The 20,488-nt window shown below is 57.2% G+C and overlaps 1 protein-coding gene, 1 long non-coding RNA gene and 1 other non-coding gene across 7 annotated transcripts; all 3 read right to left on the reverse strand.

Annotated features, from left to right (window-relative positions):
- Positions 1-994: 994 nt before the first annotated feature.
- Positions 995-8,392, reverse strand: DPP7 (dipeptidyl peptidase 7). 5 transcript variants are annotated; one of them, XM_055350230.2, is made up of 13 exons: positions 8,190-8,392; positions 4,681-4,794; positions 4,461-4,596; positions 4,150-4,313; positions 3,646-3,781; positions 3,491-3,572; positions 3,238-3,404; positions 3,030-3,090; positions 2,397-2,515; positions 2,158-2,314; positions 1,974-2,038; positions 1,335-1,405; positions 995-1,238 (listed from the first exon to the last, which is right to left on the reverse strand). In XM_055350230.2, the coding sequence occupies exons 1-13, from the start codon at positions 8,234-8,236 to the stop codon at positions 1,103-1,105; spliced, it is 1,455 nt and encodes a 484-aa protein (XP_055206205.1). In that variant the 5' UTR covers positions 8,237-8,392; the 3' UTR covers positions 995-1,102. The 5 variants fall into 5 exon arrangements, with proteins under 5 accessions (XP_055206205.1, XP_055206208.1, XP_030870597.1 ...); XM_055350233.2 differs by lacking the exon at positions 8,190-8,392 and adding an exon at positions 4,867-4,997; XM_031014737.3 differs by lacking the exon at positions 8,190-8,392 and adding an exon at positions 4,867-4,997 and having other exon boundaries at positions 2,226-2,314; positions 4,461-4,600.
- A 5,044-nt stretch (positions 8,393-13,436) lies between these two features.
- Positions 13,437-13,536, reverse strand: LOC115935923 (small nucleolar RNA U13). The gene has a single exon (XR_004071513.1). It is a non-coding gene; the product is annotated as a small nucleolar RNA U13 (small nucleolar RNA).
- A 3,861-nt stretch (positions 13,537-17,397) lies between these two features.
- LOC134756921 (uncharacterized) lies at positions 17,398-19,415 on the reverse strand. The gene is made up of 2 exons (XR_010130409.1): positions 17,786-19,415; positions 17,398-17,648 (listed from the first exon to the last, which is right to left on the reverse strand). It is a non-coding gene; the product is annotated as an uncharacterized lncRNA (long non-coding RNA).
- Positions 19,416-20,488: the final 1,073 nt, after the last annotated feature.

Genomic DNA, 20,488 nt, shown 5'->3' on the forward strand with positions numbered 1-20,488 from the left:
CCCTGGGCCTTGGCTGGGTCTCCCCCGACCCTGAACCAGGTGACCTCTTAGGGCCGCGCCCCGTCGCTCTCCCCTGTGAAAAATCCATCACCTTCACTTCCGGAAGACTCCCCTGGGAAGCCAGAGCCGGTGGCGGCACAGGGCAGGGCTACCCGGACCCAGCCCAGGATTGCCAGCTCCGCCCCTCGCGGAGGTCCGGGCCCCGAGTGTGGGCCTCGGCTCTGCCTGTCCCCACAACCCCCAGCATCCCACAGCAGCCACCTGTGTCCCTCGGGACAGTGGGCACCCTGGGGCTTCCTCTCCCACCTCATGCTGGGCCCTGATCCTGCACTCCTTCCTCTGTGCCTGGAAAGGTGAGAACAGCGGCTGTCATGTGGCCCTGGCGCCTGCCCCTTGTCACGGTGGGCCCAGCACAGCCCTAGCCTGCCCCTTGTCACGGTGAGCCCAGCACTGCCCTATCCTGCCCCTTGTCAGTACCACCCTAGCCCGCCCCTTGTCACGGTGGGCCCAGTGCTGCCCTACTGGACCAGGTGCCCCATGGCCGGCTGAACGGGCGGGACTAGGGCAGCAGGTGGGGCCTCAACAGCCGGAAAAGGTGCACCTTCTGCATCTCACCCAGACCTCCGAGACTAACGTGCTGGGGGCGTGGTCCCAGAGGGTGGAGGGACAGCAACTGCATGCCCCTTGGGGACCAAAAGCACTGTCCAATGGCCTCCCCTGGAGGGGTCGCTGTGTACAGAGGATGTCAGGGAAGGAGTCACCTTGGAGGTGTGGCTGCAGCCTCTGTCTGCTGCGGCTCAGCAGGGCGGGGCTTCCTCGCGGGGCACTGCCCCCCGCTTCCCTAAGGAGCCGACCTGAGCGTTGTGGAGCCTCTACCTTGTGGAGCACATGGCATACCTGGCCTGTGCGGGGTGTGCTGCGTCCCCAGCCGTGTCTCCGAGGGTCCCGCTCCCACAGCCTGCGTGTGGGCCCCACAGACAGGAAGAACAGGACATACATGGCCAGGCCTCCCGGCGTTTATTCAGCCCCTTCCCTCTGCCGCCAGCTGCTTGAGTGAAGCCCCCACTCCATGAGGAGCCTTGAGACCCCTCCAGTCCTGTGCTCAGAGGCTGAGTCTGGGCCCCCCACGCAGCGCTGGCTGCTGCTCACGCCTGGCTGCCTTTACCCACTCGCCGATGACGGTGGCCTCCAGCTTCCGCGCCTCAACCACGGAAGCAGGATCTTCTGGGTGGGAGGCTCTGGGGAGCGGGCACAGAGGGGGCCCGTCAGCCCCAGCCCTCGGTAAGCCTGTCCCGCCCGACCCGCGACCACCGCCGGGCCACCTCCCTCCGCACCTGAGGTCGAGGTGATGCGCTCCCCCCTGGATGGTGACGGCGATGACTGAGGCACTCAGGTTCCTCTGAATCTGTGGTCAGTGGAAAGAACTCCATCAGGTGAGGAACGAGGCAACTTCCCAGCTTCCGTGGGCCCATTGGAGAGGAGACGTGAGAGGGCGGAGCCGAGACTCAGTGCCCATCAAGCAACCAGAGAGAACCAGCCAGAGACGGAGGTGGGAAGTGACGAGATGGTGGGGGCAAAACCGGGTGAGACAGGAGCAGGGTAGGGGCAGGTGCCGGGCCTGTGATCCCAGCACTCTGGGAGTAAGATAGGAGCAGGGTAGGGGCAGGCGCGGGGCCTGTGATCCCAGCACTCTGGGAGGCCAAGCGGGGAAGATCGCTTGAGCCCAAGAGTTCGAGACCAGCCTGGGCAATATGGTGGGACTGTGTCTCTACAAAAAAATATTTTTTTAAATTAACTGGGCATGGTGGTGAGCGCCTGTAGTCCCAGTTACTGGGAGGCTTGAGCCTCGGAGGCCGAGGCTGCAGTGAACCCTGATCTCACCACTGTATTCCAGCCTGGGCGCCAGAGGAAGACCCTGTCTCAAAAAAAAACAAACAACCTAACGGAGTCATAGGGCCCAGGCCAGGACTCACCCCGCCCCCTGCCCAGGGGTCCAGGTTCCCGTTGGAGAAGATGATGTTGCTGGCGGCTCTGAGATCTGCAAGGGGCAGAGAAAGTTGTGATGTGGGCGCCTCACGGGGGCTGTGAGCCATGGGCAGGGGGTGCAGAGCTCGGGGCAGAAAGCAGGACGCTGCCCCACCCCCCCCTCAGCCTTACCACCCCCCCAGAAGCTGGTCAGCAGCCAGTCGGGCCGGGGCCACACGCCCCAGGTGTCCAGGCAGTACCGCTGGCGGAGCTCGTCAGTGAAGGGCAGGTCGGGGAACATATCGGTCACATTGTTGCTGGCGAAGGTCAGGTTGATCTCGGTGCAGGCCTGCAGGTGCCCCAGCCTGAGTCAGGCCAGCCCACGCCCACCCTTGCCCCCAAGTGGTTCCAGGCCACCCACACCCCCACACCTGGTAGTCCCAGGCCCTGGCGTCGGGGCCGGTGCCGCAGCCAGTGGGGTCAGCACAGCTGTGGTAGAGCCGGTAGATGTCGTAGCAGTGCTCGGAGCCCGAGGCGTTGTAGACCAGCCCTGGGGAGGAGAGGCGCTGGGGCCCAGCAGCCACACACAGACACACCGCGGGCTCCGGCCACCAACCTGTCCCCCCTTGGAATGGTCCTGCAGGGGATCTGGGGCTCTGGGATCTGTAGGTCCCAGTGAGGAAAGCCCTCCAGGCTACCTGCTTGGAGGTCGGCAGTGTCTGTGCTGCCAGCCCTGGGCCTGACTGTTGAGGGCCCTCCCGCTCTCCACGGGGCAGGGTGGGGCCTGCTGCCCTCTGTTGCCCTCCATGCTGGGGACCCCAGGGGCCCCTTGAGCAGCACCCACCAAGCTGGGCCTGGCTACAGCCAGTGCTGAGAGGGTCCCCAGGGACGGCCACTGCCTCCCCCAGGGTTTCTGGGAAGGTCGTGCTGTCCACCCCACCACAGCCCTGGAGCAGGAGGCAAAGCCCCCGGCCGGGCTGCGGATCCTCGCCCCACCCGGCCCCAGGACCCAAGCCAAGCCTGGGGTCTCCACACTTGCCCATCTGGGGCCGGGGGAAGGGCACCTGCCAGTGCTCGAAGCCCCGTGATCCTCTGGGCCTCACTCAGCAGCCGATCACAGCCCACCTGGAGTGCAGGGGCAGCAGCGACTCAGCGGTGTCCCCTCCACCAGCTCCGCCTCCCTGGCTCCCAGGATGAGGGTCAGGCCGCTGACCACCAGCCTCGGGACACTCCAGCCAGCCTCTCCCTGTGCCCTGGGAGGAGGCGCCTCACCTTGACGGGGTTGGCAGGGAGGGGACCCAGGAAGTCAGTGGGGTAGGGGTAGTCCATCATGGCCAGCACGGTGAAGGCATTCCGGGCGAACATGAAGAGCTGGGTCAGGTCCTTCTCGTCTGACAGCGGCTGGCAGGTGCCGAACTCCCGGCGGACCGTGTCGTAGGCTGCGTGGAAGGGGCAGAGACTTGAGGTTTGGGCACAGCTGGCGCTGGGGCGGGTCAGGCAGTGGGGGGCGGTGGGAGGACCTCACCTCCCTGTAGGAACAAGTCCTTGATCTGTCGGAACGCTTCCCGCACACCCTGGGTGCATTTGGGACTCTGGCCCTCAAAGTCCTGGGGGAAAGAGACCGTGCTCACTGCAGCCGCTGTCCCTTAGGGGGCCTGAAGGACCCCAAGCCTCACTCACCGCCGTGACGTCCCGGAAGAACTGGTTGGAGTCGCCGAGGCCTGCCACAGCTAGAACGGGCGCGCTGGCCGCCAGCGCCCCCGCCACCAGGTGGGGATACTTCATCCTCAGGTAGGCGCTGAGCATCCCCCCATAACTGGGTGAGGGACACAGGGTTAGGGCTGCTGCCCCCAACACCCCATTTCCTCTTTTCCTCCTCAGGGGCCCACAGGTGCCACAAGGAGGACGACACTTCTGAGACCCACAAATTCCAACCCTGGGCCAGGTGCGGGTGCAGCTCTCACTGGGAAAGGCCGCTAGTGTGGCCGCACATCCAAGCTGAGCAGCTGGCTGGGAGGACAGGTGGGAGGGCTTCCTGGGGGAGGCAACACTAAGCCTGAAACCACTGCCTGAGGCCTTAGGAAAAGGCAGCGGTGGGAGTCAGAGGGGAGTGGGGAGAAGGGCTGGGGGCGCTGGGTCGGGGCAGGGGAGGGAGGGGGTGCGGAGGCCGGGGGAGGCGCCCACCTTCCACCGAAGGCGATGGCGGGGGCATCCTGGGCCCCGAAGTCGCGTCGTAGCGCGCGGAGCAGCTCTGCGAAGTCGGCCAGGGCCTGCTCCACCGTCAGCAGCTCCGTGTGCCCGCGCTGCGTGGACTGCGCACCGAACGGCAGCGACTTCCCGTAGTAGCGCTGGGGGGAACGTGCCATTGAGCCCGGCCCCGCGACCCCCGCCCGCGACCCCGCCCGGCACCCACGTGCTCCGCGACCCCCGCCCGCGACCCCGCCCGGCACCCACGTGCTCCGCGACCCCCGCCCGCGACCCCGCCCGGCACCCACGTGCTCCGCGAAGGCCAGTAGAGCCCCCTGCTCGGCCGCCAGCTCCGCGACGAAGCCCGAGTTGTTGGCGAAGGCCCACACGTCGCCCTCGTTCCCAGTGTAGAAGAAGATGGGCCCCTCGCCCCGGACCCAGAACCTGTCTGTGGGGAGGGCGGATGAGGCGAGGGTGCTGGGGGGCGGCGGGACGGCGGGGGCGGCCGGGCCGGGGTCGGGGTCTCACCCGACACCAGGAAGCGCTGGGGGAAGGTCTTGTTGCCGAAGCGCTCGAAGTTGAAGTGGTCCAGACGCTGCTGGAAGAAGCGCTCCTGGAAGCCGGGCTCCGGGGCCCTGCGGGCTGTGGGGGGACGCGAACCTCAGAGGCGGGGCCGGGGCCGGGGAATGGGCTGGGGGGCGCCGCCACACTCACCCCCCGCCTGGAGGCCGCGCAGCCCGAGCGCCAGCAGCAGGACCGGGGTCCAGGGAGCGGAGCTCATGTCGCTTTCCGCGGGCGCCCGTCACGTGGGCGGGGTCACGGGGCCGCCAGGGCGCGCTCCTCCCTCCACGCCCCACGTGTTCCTGGCGCCCGCGGTCCCCATGGAGACCGTCGCCGTAGGGCGCCCGTGCCGTCGCTGTTTCAGCGCCGCGCCGGGGCTGTGCCCCCCAACACCCCGCGCCCCGTGGCCGCTGCCCAGGGGTCCTTCCCGGGCACGGCGCGGGGAAGCAGAGGGCCCCCGGGCCATCTCCGCGGCCTCCCGCCCCACTGGCTCGTCCTACCGCGGCCCCATCCGGAGCTGCGCTAGGGCGAGTCCCTGCTGCGCCCGCCAAGCCTCCCCAGCACTTGGTCCTGGCAGGTGTCCCACTTAAAGGCAGGGCCGGGAGAGTGGGGGCCGTTCTGCTGCCCTAAGGGCGGGAGGGAGAGGGTCCCAAACAAGAGTGCTGGCCCCCCGAAGAAAGCAACCCAGGGTTTGTCCAAGCGATAACGGGCTGGGCTTGGCGGGGCGGGGCCTCGCAGCGGGCAGGAGTGTGGGGTGCCCCTGGAGCGTCTGGGCAGGGCCGGGATGTGGCCGGGTAGCTCCCAAGAGCTGGGAATCGCCACCTGCCCTTCCGACTGGCACCCGGTGTGCCCACACAGCCCTGCAGGGACAAGGGGGGACCAGAGGCCTCTGCTGGGAGCTGGGGCCTCCTCCCTGGGGAGCACCCAGAGGATGGAATAAGTCACCTTTCCCCAGCGTCCAGTTCAGGGTGTGGGTGAGGGGGCCGTAGTGGTGGGTGCCAGACTAGCCACGTGGAGTCCTGCTGGGGATGTACATGGGCCGCTAGCCAGGCCCAGAACAGGTGCAGGGGCAGCAGGGGCTCAGCTACAGAGTTACCCTGTCCTTCTCCCAAGACTACCCTCGGCCAGCATGACCCTGCCCTGCCCATCCTGTGTGGGGCTGAGCGGAGAAGACCGGCCACTTCCACAGCCCCTCACGCCATGGCCCTCCCATGCCTCACACAAAGGCACCCCCCATGGTGGGTGACTGGTGGCTGGGGCCCTTAGCATGGTGGCAGTGACCATCATGTCACACTGCAACACGAGGTCATCCAGGGCCACACACCGTCCCCACCACGGTCCTCACATCTGGGCCCTGTCCCAACCCTACGCAGTTCCTGGGGCTGCCTGCCGGGGCCCCCGCAGGACGGGGGTGAGGACAAGCAGCAGCCCTCCTTGGATGTGGAGGTACCCCACAGCGTCCCCCACCCCACACCTCTGCTCCTTTGGCTCCCTCGGGTGCCTTAGGTGGCCAGAGCTCCACCAGCAACCCTCACCCAGGACCGCAGCTCTGGAGACGCCAGCTAGGCCAAGAGCTGGCCAGCTCCCCAAGCACACCAGAGCCTGGAGACGCTCCAGGCTTGGCTGGGCCCACAGAGGGGCCAGAGCCTCAGGGAGGGCTCCAGGAGCAGGGTTTCCAAGGAAGCCACTTTCCCTCTTGTCCACGGCCCAGGCATTGATGCCCCTTCTGGGCAGCAGCCAGGGCCTCCCAAGCCGGGAAGGGTGGGCATGGGGCTACCCAGCATGGCTCTGCCAGGGGTGAGGGTGGCCACAGTCCCCTGCCCACATCCCTGTGCCCACAGAAACATATGCTGTATGGAATCAAGGTTTAAGGGATCTAGGCCTGTGCTGGTAACCTGTAACCTTAGCCCCATCCCTGTGCTCACAGAAACGTGCTGTATTGACTCAAGGTTTAGGGGATTTAGGGCCGTGCAGGATGTGCTTTGTTAACAATGTGTTTGCAGGCAGTATGCTTGGTAAAAGTCATCACCATCCTCCATTCTCCATTAACCAGGGACACAGTGCACTGCGGAAAGCCGCAGGGACCTCTGCCCAAGAAAGCCTGCGTATTGTCCAGGTTTCCCCCCACTGAGACGGCCTGAGATATGGCCTCGTGGAAAGGGAAAGAAAGACCTTACCGTCCCCCAGCCCGACACCCGTAAAGGGTCTGTGCTGAGGAGGATTAGTGAAAGAGGGAGGCCTCTTTGCAGTTGAGATAAGAGGAAGGCTTCTGTCTCCTGCATGCCACTGGGAACGGAATGTCTCCGTGTAAAACCCGATCGTACATTAGTTCTATTCTGAGACGGGAGAAAACCGCCCTGTGGCTGGAGGCGAGATATGCTGGCGGCAATGCTGCTCTGTTACTCTTTGCTACACTGAGATGTTTGGGTGGAGAGAAGCATGAATCTGGCCTACGTGCACATCCGGGCACAGCACCTTCCCTTCAAGTTATTTGTGACACAGATGCCTTTGCTCACGTTTTCTTGCTGACCTTCTCCTCACTATCGCTCTGCTCTGCTGCCGCATTCCTCTTGCAAAGATAGTGAAAATAGTAATGAATAAACACTGAGGGAACTCAGAGACCGGGGCCGGTGCGGGTCCTCCGTATGCTGAGCGCCGTCTCCTGGGCCCACTGCTTTCTCTATACTTTGTCTCTGTGTCTTATTTTCTCTCATCCCACCTGACGAGAAACACCCACAGGTGTGGAGGGGCTGGCCACCCCTTCACTGGCACAGCAACCTGACATGTGAAGGGGCCCAACTTCTGCAGGAGGACCTCAGGTCTGCATCGCCAGGGCCCTTGTCAGCCTGTGCAGGGCACAGTAGGTCACCCAAGGGGCAAGTGAGCCTAGGCTGCTCATGCCTGTGCAGACAGCCCCGATCTCTCTCTGCCTACCCCCGGAGCAGGACAGACGGGCAGGCTGGCTGCAGAGCCACCAGCTGAGGGGGTGAGAGGTCCCTGGGCAGGGAATCCTGGGAGCCTGGCCAGCAAGGGTGAGAGGCTCCTGAGCCTAAACCCTCCCCTCAAGGTCCATCTGCCCTCTCCAGACCATCTAGGCAGCTCCTCCACACCCCGATTCCTGCTGGGACACCCAGTCCCACCCTCTATGGCTCACAGACTGGGGGCCATGCCCGGCCACACATCACGTCTGTGCTGTCCCTCAGACTGAAAGGCTGCCGGCGGGCGGCTGGCAGGTGGCTCCGGCGCATGTGGCCGTGACCTACTGCATCCGCACTTGGGGCTGTGCTGCTCTGTGTGCTGAATTATACATAATATAAAATTGACCACTTAACCACTTTCGCGTGTGAAATTTGGTGGCATTAGGTATATTCGTGCCTTCACAACGCTGTGCGCTGTCATCACTATTTTCCACTCTCTCATCACCCCCAGTAGAAACTGTAGCCATTAAACAATGGACCCCAGCCCCTGGCACTCACCATTCTACCATCTGTCTCTGTGGCTCTGCTGACTCCAGGTACGTCATATCAGTGGAATCCTACAGCATTTTGTCCTTTTTTTTTTTCGAGACAGAGTCTCACTCTGTTGTCCAGGCTGGAGTGAAGTGGCACGATCTCGGCTTACTGCAACCTCCGCCTCCTGGGTCCAGGCCATTCTCCTGTCTCAGCCTCCGGAGCAGCTGAGATTACAGGCACCCACCACCACGCCTGGCTAAATTTTGCATTTTTAGTAGAGACGGGTTTTCAGCATGTTGGCCAGGCTGGTCTTGAACTCCTGACCTCAGATGATCTGCCAGCCTCGGCCTCCCGAAGTGCTGGGATTACAGGCGTGAGCCACCACACCCGGCGTGTTTTAGCCATTGTGAATATTGATGCGATGAACATGGCTGTGAAATACCTGCTTTTTTTTTTTTTTTTTTTTTGAGACAGTCTCGCTCTGTCGCCCAGGCTGGAGTGCAATGGCGCAATCTCAGCTCACTGCAAGCTCCACCTCCCGGGTTCAAGCAATTCTCCTGCCTCAGCCTCCTGAGTAGCTGGGATTACAGGCGCAAATCCACATGCCTGGCTAATTTTTGTATTTTTAGTAGACACGGGGTTTCACTGTGTTAGCCAGGATTGTGGGCGGCAAGCCACCCAGGCACCGAGGCAAGAGACCGAGGACACAAGCTGTTCCAGTATAATAAAATATAAAACAAGAATAGTTATACCAGATATAGATCTTAGATATGATTATATATGAATATAATTAATCATTAATAGTACTTATTCTTTATTCCAATATTATAATAATCCTCACTCTACAATCATAACCCAGGAAAAACCAGGCCATACAGAGATAGGAGCTGAGGGGACATAGTGAGGAGTGACCAGAAGACAAGAGTGCGAGCCTTCTGTTACGCCCGGACAGGGCCACCAGAGGGCTCCTTGGTCTAGCGGTAACGCCAGCGTCTGGGAAGACACCTGTTGCCAAGCAGACCGTGGTCTAGCGGTAGCGTCAGTGTCAAGGGAAAACACCTGCTACTTAGCAGACTGAGAAAGGGAGTCTCCCTGTCCCCGGGGGAGTTTAGAGAAGACTCTGCTCCTCCACCTCCTGTGGAGGGCCTGACATCAGTCAGACCTGCCCGCAGTTATGCGGAGGCCTAACCGTCTCCCTGTGATGCTGTGCTTCAGTGGTCACGCTCCTAGTCCGCCTTCATGTTCCATCCTGTACACCTGGCTCTGCCTTCTAGATAGCAGTAGTCAATTAGTGAAAGTACTAAAAGTCTCTGATATGCAGAAATAACGGCGTAAGCTGTCTCTCTCTCTGTCTCCTCTCCCTCTCTCTGCCTCAGCTGCCAGGCAGGGAAGGGCCCCGTCCAGTGGACACGTGACCCACATGGCCTTACCTATGACTGGAGATGGCTCACTCTCCTTATCCTGCCCCTTTGTCTTGTATCGAATAAATATCAGTGCAGCCTGGCATTCGGGCCACTACCGGTCTCCGCGACTTGGTGGTAGTGGTCCCCCGGGCCCAGCTGTCTTTTCTTTTATCTCTTTGTGTTCTGAGTTTTATGATTTTTAAAAATCATCTGGATCGGCCGGGCATGGCAGCTCACGCCTGTAATCCCAGCACTTTGGGAGGCCTATGCGGGCAGATCACGAGGTCAGGAGATCAAGACCATCCTGGCTAACACAGTGAAACCCCGTCTCTACTAAAAATACAAATATATATATATATATATTAGCCGGGCATGATGGCAGCCGCTTATAGTCCCAGCTACTTGGGAGGCTGAAGCAGGAGAATGGCGTGAACCCGGGAGGCGGAGCTTGCAGTGAGCTGAGATCGCGCCACTGCACTCCAGCCTGGGCGACAGAGTGAGATTCCATCTAAAAAAAAAAAAAAATCATCTGGATCTCGGCCGGGCACGGGGGCTCATGCCTGTAATCCCAGCACTTTGGGAGGCCGAAGCGGGCAGATCACAAGGTCAAGAGAACGAGACCATCCTGGCCAACATGGTAAAACCTCGTCTCTACTAAAAATACACAAATTAGCTGGGCGTGGTGGCAGGCGCCTGTAATCTCAGCTACTCTGGAGGTTGAGGCAGGAGAATTACTTGAACCCGAGAGGCAGAGGTTGCAGTGACCTGAGACCGTGCCATTGCATTCCAGCCTGAGCAAAAGATGGAGACTGTATCTCAAAAAAAAAAAAAAAAAATTAGCCAGGCGTAGCGGCGGGCACCTGTAGTCACAGCTACTCGGGAGGCTGAGGCAGGAGAATGGCGTGAACCCGGGAGGCGGAGCTTGCGGTGAGCCGAGATCGCGCCACTGCACTCCAGCCTGGGCAACAGAGCGAGACTCTGTCTCAAAAAAAAATAACTAAATAATAAATAAATAAATAATCTAGATCTCAATCCCTTGTCATATATGTGATTTTCAAATCTTCCTGTGGGTTGCTTTTTTATTCAGTTGATACTGTCTTTGAAGTGCAAAAATTATTATTTTTTGAGACAAGAGTCTCACTCTGTTGCCCAGGCGGGAGTGCACTGGTGCGATCTTGGCTCACAGCAACCTCCCCCTCCTGGGTTCAAGCAGTTCTCTGCCTCAGCCTCCAGAGTTTAGTTGGGATTACAGCGCCCGCCACCACGCCCGACTAATTTTTGGATATTTAGTAGAGACAGGGTTTCATCATCTTGGCCAGGCTGGTGTTGAACTCCTGATCCACCCGCCTCAGCCTCCCAAAGTGCTGGGATTACAGGCGTGAGCCACCGCGCCCGGCTGATGTGCAGAAATTATTTTGATGACATCCACTTTGTTGGTCTCTTGTTGCTTGTGCTTTCAGTGTCATATCTAAGAATCTGTTGCCAAATTAAAAGTTGTGAAGGTTTATCCCGTTTTTTTCCTAAGAGTTTTATAGTTTTAACTTTTTTTGTTGTTTTTTGGGTTTTTGTTGAGACGGAGTCTCGCTCTGTCACCCAGGCTGGAGTGCAGTGGCGCCATCTCGGCTCACTGCAACCTCTGCCTCGCAGGTTCAAGCGATTCTCCTGCCTCAGCCTCCCAGGTAGCTGGGATTACAGGTGCCTGTCACCACACCCGGCTAATTTTTGTATTTTTCGTAGAGTCGGGGTTTCATCATGTTGGCTGGACTGGTCTCTTGCCTCGGCAAGAGACCGAGGGCACGAGCTGTTCCAGTATAATAAAGAAAATATACAGAATAAGAATAGTTATACTGGAACTAGAATATAGATATGATGATATATGAATATTAATCATTAGTTTGTAGCATTACTCTTTGTTCCAATATTATAATAATCTCTGTTCTACAATTATAACCTGGGAAAAACCAGGCCATACAGAGATAGGAGCTGAAGGGACACGGTGAGAAGCGACCAAAGACAAGTGTGAGCCTTCTGTTATGCCCAGACAGGGCCACTAGAGGGCTCCTTGGTCTAGTGGTAACGCCAGTGCCTGGGAAGACGCCCGTTACTTAGCAGACCGGGAAAGGGAGTCTCCGTTTCCCCGGGGGAGTCAGAGAAGACTCTGCTCCACCACCTCCTGTGGAAGGCCTGACATCAGTCAAGCCCGCCCGCAGCCATCCGGAGGCCTAAACGTCTCCCTGTGATGCTGTGCTTCAGCGGTCACGCTCCTGGTCCACTTTCGTGTTCCGCCCTGTACACCTGGCTGTGCCTTCTAGATAGCAGTAGCAGAATTAGCGAAAGTATTAAAGTCTTTGATCTCTCCGAGAAATACATAGAAGAAATAATGACATAAGCTGTCCCCATTCTCTCTCCGCCTCGGCTACCAAATAGGGAAGGGCCCCCTGTCCGGTGGACACGTGACTCGCGTGACCTTACCTGTCACTGGAGACGACTCACACTTCTTACCCTGCCCCCTTGCCTTGTATCCAATAAATAACAGTGCAGCCAGGCATTCGGGGCCACTACTGGTCTCCATGCCTTGGTGGTAGTGGTCCCCTGGGCCCAGCTGTCTTTTCTTCCATCTCTTTGTCTTGTGTCTTTATTTCTACGATCTCTCATCTCCGCACATGAAGAGAAAAACACACAGGCACAGTAGGGCTGGACCCTATAGTCTTGAACTCCTGACCTCGTAATCCGCCCGCGTCGGCCTCCCAAAGTGCTGGGATTACACGGGTGAGCCACCGTGTCTGGCCCAACTTTGTCCTTTTTCAACATTGTTTTGGATCGCTTAGGGAAGTATTAACATCTTAACAATGCTGTCTTCCTACTCACAAACAAGGGGTCCTTTGCACTTATTTAGGTTTTCTTTAATTTCTTTCAGCAATGTTTTGTAGTTTTCAGTGTGCAAGTATTTCACCTCCTTGGTTAAATTTATTTCTTGGCATTTTACTTTTTAGATGTTGTTATAAATAGAATTGTTTTCTTCATTTCCTTTTTGGACTGTTCGTTGCAGGTGCACAGAAATGCAACTGATTTTCTTGTTGATACTACGCCCTGCAACTTTACTGAATTTGTTTACTAACTCTAGTAGCTTTCTTGTGTATTCTTTGGTATTTTCTATATGTAGGATCATGTTATCTGTGAATAGAGATAGTTCTACTTCCTTCTTTTCCATTTGAATGCCTCTTATTTCTTTTTCTCATGTAATTGCCCCTGGGCAGGACTTTCAGTACAATATTTAATAGCAGTGGTGAAGCAGGCATCTTGTTCTTTTTTTCTTTTTTTGAAACAGAATCTAGCTCTGTCACCCAGGCTGGAGTGCAGTGGCTCAGTCTCGGCTCACTGCAACCTCAGCTTCCTGGATTCAAGTGATTCTCCTACCTCAGCCTCCCGAGTAGCTGGGATTAAAAGCATGTGGAAAAAACACGCAGCTGGGGCCAGCGCGGTGGCTCACGCCTGTAATCCCAACACTTTGGGAGGCTGAGGCGGGTGGATCACCCAGTCAGGAGTTCAAAACCAGCCTGGCCAACATAGTGAAACCCCGACTCTACTAAAAATAAAAAATTAGCTGGGCATGGTGGCGGGTGCCTGTAGTCCAAGCTACTTGGGAGTCTGAGGCAGGAGAACTGCTTGAACCCAGGAGGCGGAGGTTGCAGTGAGCTGAGATTGCACCACTGCACTCCAGCCTGGGCAACGGAGCGAGACACCGTCTCAAAAAAAAACACAAAAAACCACGCACTGGCTAGGTCACAGAGCGGTCAAGGAACCCTGCGTTTCTGTCAGGACAAGAGAAACGGCAAGTGGAACTGGGGGACCCTACTGTGTTTTTGGGAGTCAGATGGGTAATGCGCTGACTTTGTAAGAAGGTTTGAGAAAAGCACATCTCACATGAGTGTGAAACCAAATCATCACACTGAGGAACTACAAAAAATCGGTGTTTACAGACGTTAATTTCCACCTGAGCACAACCTGGCTCCATCCCATACATTCTGGTAGTTTCTGCTCTCGTTTTCATTCATCTCTAAGTATTTTCTACCTCCCCTTGTAGTTCTTCTTTGACCCATTGGTTAAGAGTATGTTGTTTAATTGCCACAGATTTGCAAATTTTCCAGCTTTTCCTGTTACTCGTTTCTTTCTTTTTTTTTTTTTTTTGAGACGGAGTTTCGCTTTTGTTGCCCAGGCTGGAGTGCAGTGAGGCGATCTCAGCTCACTGCAACCTCTGCCTCCTGAATTCAAGCGAGTCTCCTGCCTCAGCCTCCCGAGTAGCTGGGATTACAGGCACGCATCACCATGCCTGGCTAATTTTTGTATTTTTAGTAGAAAGGAGGTTTCACTATGTTGGCCAGGCTGGTCTTGAACTCATGACCTCAGGTGATCTGCCCGCCTCAGCCTCCCAAAGTGCTGGGGTTTACAGGCGTGAGTCACCACACCTGGCCTCCTGTTACTCATTTCTAATGTCATTCCACTGTGGCTGAAAAACATACTTTGATGGATGGACACACTAACTCACACCTACAATCCCAGTGCTTTGGGAGCCCCAGGTGGGAGGCTCATTTGAGGAAAGGAGTTCAGGAGCCACCTGGGCAACATAGTGAGATCCCATCTCTACAAATTAAAATTAGCCAGGTGTGGTGGTGTGCACCTGTAGTCCTAGCTATTTGGGAGGCTGAGATGGGAGGATCACTTGAGCCCAGGAGTTCAAGGCTACAGTGAGCTATGGATCATGTAACTGCACTCCGGCCTAGGAGGCAGACAGACACACACACATGTGCACCCAAGTGTGTGTATATACATATTGTATTATTTCAACCTTTGAGGCTGGGCATGGTGGCTCATGCCTGCAATCCCAGCACTTTGGGAGGCCAAGGTGGGCAGATCACCTGAAGTCAGGACCAGCCTAACCAACATGGCGAAGCCCCGTCTCTACTAAAAATACAAAAATTAGCCAGGCGTGGTGGCGGGCACCTATAATCCCAGCTACTCAGGAGGCTGAGGCAGGAAAATCACTTCAACCCAGGAGGTGGCGGTTGCGGTGAGCCGAGATCGCACCACTGCACTCTAGCCAGGGCAACAAAGCAAGCAAAAAAAAAAAAAAAAAAAGAAAAGAAAATAAAATATATTAAAACTTCTTTTAATATATTTTAATATGTGGCCTAACACATGGTCTGTCCTGGAGGATGTTCCATGTGCTTAAAAACTGTGTGTTCTGCTGTTGTTGGGTGAGTGTTCTGTGTCTGTCCTTTCTAGTTGATTTTAGCACTGTCCAGACCCTCTATTTCCTTGTTGATCTGCCACCTAGGTACGTTTTCCATTATTGAAATAGGTTGAGTGACATCTACAACTATTATTGTAGAACTTATTTCTGTCTTCAAATCTGCCAATGTTTGCTTCATATATTTTGGGGAACTGTTCTTGGTACATACATCTTTATTTATTTATTTATTTTTGAGACAGAGTATCGCTCTGTTGCCCAGGCTGGAGGGCAGTGGCGCGATCTTGGCTCACTGCAAGCTCTGCCTCCCGGGCTCATGCCATTCTCCTGCCTCAGCCTCCCGAGTAGCTGGGACTACAGGCGCCTGCCATGATGCCTGGCTAATTTTTTTGTATTTTTTAGTAGAGACGGGGTTTCACCGTGTTAGCCAGGATGGTCTCGATCTCCTGACCTCGTGATCCACCCACCTGGGCCTCCCAAAGTGCTGGGATTACAGGCGTAAGCCACCGCGCCCGGCCATACATCTTTATAATTGCTATAATTTGTTCATGAATTGACCCTTTTATTACTATATAATGTCCTTATATCATGTAATAATTTTTTTTTTATTTTGAAACGGGGTCTTGTTCTGTTGCCCAGCCTGGAGTGCAGTGGTGCAATCATAGTTCATGACTGCCTCAAACTCCTCGACTCCCACAATCCTGCCTCAGCTGCCTGAGTAGCTAGGACTATAGGTCCTATTTTATTTTATTTTTTGTAGAGACGGGATGTCACTATTTTGACCAGGCTGCTTTTGAACTTCCTGTCTCACTTGATCCTCCCACCTCAGCTTCCTCAAGTTCTGAGATTACAGGTATGAGCCACTGTGCCCAGTCCATCCTTTCACTTTCAATCTATTTAAATCTACTTCTCAACAGCATCTGGAATTTGGCCATTCTCCTTCCTGAACCATATCTTCAATGATGAGATGTTTTCCTGGTTCTCTGGCTGCCCCTGCCCTCCTCCCTGACCCCAATCTTCTCAGCCTGGTGGTGCCCAGGACTAGGCCTGGCCCCTTCTTCCAACCTTTCCGGACGACACAAACCACCTATACCTAAGGACTCCTAAAACCTGTCCCCCCTGGCAGACTCTCCTAAAACCTGTCCCCCCGGGCAGACTCTGATCCCGGCACCACCTGCCCACCAAGGTCTCCATGGCGCCTCCCAGGCATCTCACGGTGGGCAGATCCAAAACGGAGCTCCTCAGTGTCCCCAAGCCAGAGCCTGCACAGCCTCTGCTGGCCCCTCCACCCGGGGACTCGCCCTCCTTCTCCCAAGGCCCACTCCTGCGGAGCCCTCCTCCCCCCACTCAGCTTTTCCCGCGGCCAGGCAGCTCTCCTGGCCTCCTGCCCTCCACTGTGTCTCCACCCAGCCAGAGCAGTTTCACAGTAAACATCTCAGACCTCCAGTCCACGCCAAAATCTTCCCGCACATCAACTGAACCCTCCATGCTACCTCTGTAGCAGGATGAGCCGCAGACAAAACCCCTGACAACGGGTTAAAGACAGAAGTGGCGAGACTCCGTCTCAAAAAAAAAAAAAAGAAGGAAGTGGCTTTATTCCGCGGGAACTTCGGCAGACTTGCGTCTTTAAGTACCGAGCTCCCTGAAAAAGAAATTCCCGGCCCTTTTAAGGGCTGACAACTCTAAGGGGTCCACATGGAAGGGTCCTGGTAGATTGAGTAAGCGCGGGAAATGTGACTAGGGGCTATGCATCAGCTCACAGAACAGAAAGTTTTACAATGCTTCCGCATACAACGTTTGGAATTTACAGATAACACAAGCAGTTCAGGTCAGGAGCTGATATTATTATTATAATTATTAACCACCAGGGCCGGGTGGTGGCGCCAAGGTCGTCTGGCTATTTATCTTACTTCTGTTTCTTTCCAACTTTTTGCTTTCTCCCTTTCCTCCTGCCTTATAAACTAGGCAAGGTGGGGAGAGGAGGCCAGCAGGAAAAGTGGTCTCCTTCCTTACCTCCAGGACCTGTAGGACCACGGATGGACTGAGCCAACCCCCACTCCGTCTCCCAGCCCTGGGAATTTCACCGTCCCAAATATGCCAAGGTCCTCCTTGCCTCAGGCAGTTTCGCTCAGGCTCAAGTCAGCCCCTCCCCACCCTGCCCGGTGCCAGCAGCTTCTCAGCCCTCAGATCTTGCCTTCAGTGCCGCAGCCTCCCCTGAGCCCTCAGAACCAGCCACGGTTCTTCCCCAGGGCCCTGCTCTTTTCCACACAGGACGTACACATGTGCCACCCGCGTCTGCCTGTCTGTGGCTGGCTTCTCACCAGCCTCTCCTACAAATCTGTTTTATTCATCTCTGCAGTCAGAACTAAAACGGCAACTGGCCACGGTTGGCGTTCAAGGAGAATGAAACAAAGAATATGCCTGTTTCTTCCCAGCCAAGGATAGGTTGTGCTCCCAGAGACAGACACAAAAGGGACTCAGAAAGGCATGCTCTGAGTTGAGAGTCTCACCTGAATCTCAGTGACTCTCCGACTGAGAGTCTATAACGCCCTTAAGCCAAAGACCACTGCAAACACGCCTGTAGTTAAACAAGTTGGGTCTTTTACTCTACGCTGTGTGTACAAACACACCAGGTTGAAACGTTGAGGTGTCTCAGCAACAGGGTGTTCGGAGGAAACTATTACAGGATTTCACCTGTAGTTGGGTGATTTGGGGGATGATCTAAGGAAGGAGGATTTGGTTCTAGATTAGACGCACGCTGGAGCCCAGGAGGTCGAGGCCGCAGTGGGCCGTGATCGCCACTGCGCTCCAGCCTGGGCCACTAAGCGAGACCTTGCCACAAAAACATAAAAAAAGATTAGACGCTGTGGGAAGGCAGAGGGTAATTCTCAGCTTATGATGGCTGCACGTGACAGGGTGAGCTGTGCGTTCCCTGCTTAGAATCAAGAAGAGGTCTTAGTTCATCTCACTTTGTCGTGGTGTCTGCGTGGCGCTTCATGCCTCACAGAACATGGGCTGGCTACGAGGGTCAAACCAGGCCACAGCAACGCGTCAGGGGCCGCTTGCTTTCTTAGGAGCAACAGGTCCAGAGGTTTCCGCTCCAAGAGGGACTGGGGCCTGGGCCAGGACCTTGCCGAAAAGCAAACGAAGCCCAGACAACCTGCTGGGGCTCCAATCCTTCCTCCCACCACCACCGCCCCGCAGAATTTGGGCCGCTGAGACGGCTGCAGGCGTGCCGACCACGGCTGCCCCGGCCCGGAAAGCAGATTTGCCCCTTTTTGCGGGGTAAGGGTGGAGAGGGCGGCGTCGGGGGAGTCGAGTCTGCCCGCCCAGGCCCCGCTCGGAGCCGCAGGCTGGGAGGGCGGCGGGCGCAGCGACCCCGGGCCTCGGTCAACCCGGCGCGGTCCTCACCCTGCAGCACAAGAGCCGCCGGCAGTTCTTGCTGTTGCCGTAGCTCTCGCCAAAGCTCTGCGTCACCGAAATGAAGTCCTGATGAAGCAGCGGCGGCGGATGCGTGGAAGGGGGCCTCGAGGAACCACCGGCGGCATCAGGAGACCCGGTCCTGAAAAAGACTGAGAGCTCCGCCTCTCCGATACTCGCGGGCGGCCATTGCGGCGCACAGAACCGTCCGCGTGTGAGCAGCGCGCACGCGCACGCAATGCGTCTCAACCCCGCAGCCTACTGCGCCTGCACTGAGAGCTCCCGGCTTGCGGCGCCTGCGTCCACCCCGCGCGCAGTCGGCACGGCAACAGGGCGGGCCTTGGTTCTGCTTCGGGCGTGGTCGGTGCATGGTCCTCCAGCACTGTTCGCCCCGCGGGTCTGGTCCTGGGTTCCTTTCGCTTCCTATCGTCGGACGGCACCGGCTTTGCCCACGCCCTCGCGGGGAGACGCAGACACCCGGGACCCGGGGAGGCGCCCGGGCGCCGCCGCCATGTTGTCAGGGAGCCCCCGCTCCCAGCTCTTCGGTTCCGGGACCCGCGGCGCGGGGATGGGGCTGGGCCGCCCTTGGTAGCCGTCCTGGGCTGGGGGCCACCCTGGCCGCTTGGTCACCGGCAAGAAGCCCAGGGCCTCATCCGGGCGCGGCGTCGCGGGGACCGAGGGAAGGACCGGACCCTCCCGAGGTCGCGGACCCGGCCGGCTGGGGCGAGGCTGGGGTGGCCTCTACCCCGAGCTAAGCTGGCCGCGCCGCATCTCACCGTCCCCGGGGCCCAAGCGCTGCGCCTGGACCGGGGCCGAGCGAGGGGGCCAAGCGGCCGGCTGGACCCACGGTCCCCGCGCCATAGGCGGGTCGGGGCTTTCAGACCCGGCTCCAGCCCTCGAACCCGGTAGCCTTGGAAGTCAGCTTGAGATGACTGCGCTTCCTGCGCGCGTTGTCCTCCCCAGAAACGCTCAAAATGGCAAAGCGGCGTCCGTGGCCGCCGGAGGCCTGTGTTCTCCCCTGCCGAACCTCACGCGCGGCCCCTCCCTCATTTTCTTCTGGCCAGGCTGCCCCCCTGCCCCTTGGGCGATTCTGCTGCGTCACTCGGTCCTGGCCGTGGCATTTCTGGATGTTTGGAGGGCTCCCCCGGCAACGACGTCTAATGTCTATAATCCCGGCCCTTTGGGAGGTCGAGGCGGGGCGGGGGATCACTTGAGGTCAGGGTTTCAAGACCAGCCTGGCCAATATAGTGAAACTCCGTCTCTACTAAAAATACAAAAACTAGCTGGGTGTGGTGGCGGTTGCCTGTAGTCCCAGCTACTCGGGAGGCTGAGGCAGGAGAATCGCTTGAACCCGGGAGGCAGAGGTTGCAGTGAGCCGAGATCGCCTCGTTGCACTCCAGCCTGGGCAACAGAGCGAGCCTCCGTCTCATAAGATTAAAAATAAATAAGAAATCACAAAAAATTAGTACGTATTTTGAGCTGAATAAAAATGGAAATATGCACATGAAAATGTATAGGATGCAGCTAATACAGTGCTTAGAGAAAGTTATAACTGCAAACTCTTAACGTTAGAAGAGGTGAGGCCGAGAACAGTGGCTCACCCCTGCGATCCCAATGCTTTGGGAGGAGACTGAGGCCGACCCCGGAGGATTGCATGAGCTCAAGAGTTTGAAATTAGCCTGAGCAACACGGTGAAGCTCCATCGCTACAAAAAAATATGAATTAAAAGGCTGGGCGCGGTGGCTCATGGCAGTAATCTCAGCACTTTGGGAGGCCGAGGCGGGCAGATCACGAGGTTAGGAGTTTGAGACCAGCCTGGCCAATATAGTGAAACCCCGTCTCTACTAAAAATGCAAAAAAAAAAAAAAAATGTAGCTGGGTGTGGTGGCGGGCACCCCAGCTACTTGGGAGGCTGAGGCAGGAGAATCGCTTGAACGTGGAAGGCAGAGGTTCCAGTGAGCCAAGATCGTGCCACTGCACTCCAGCCTGGGTGATAGTGTGAGACTCCATCTCAAAAAAAAAAAAAAAAAAAAAGTGTGTTGATGCACACCTCTAGTCCCAGCTACTTGACAGGCTTAGAAAGTGGATCCCTTGAGCATGGGAGGTGGAGACTGCAGTGAGCTAGGATTGCACCACTACACCCCAATCTTGGCAACAGAGTGAGACCGTGTCCCCCCCGCCCCACCCCACACACAAAATCCAAGCTATTCGGAAGACTAAGGCGCGAGAATTGCTTGAGCCTGGGAGGCAGA

Source organism: Gorilla gorilla, chromosome 13 (assembly GCF_029281585.2).
Source record: "Gorilla gorilla gorilla isolate KB3781 chromosome 13, NHGRI_mGorGor1-v2.1_pri, whole genome shotgun sequence".
NCBI lineage: Eukaryota > Metazoa > Chordata > Mammalia > Primates > Hominidae > Gorilla > Gorilla gorilla.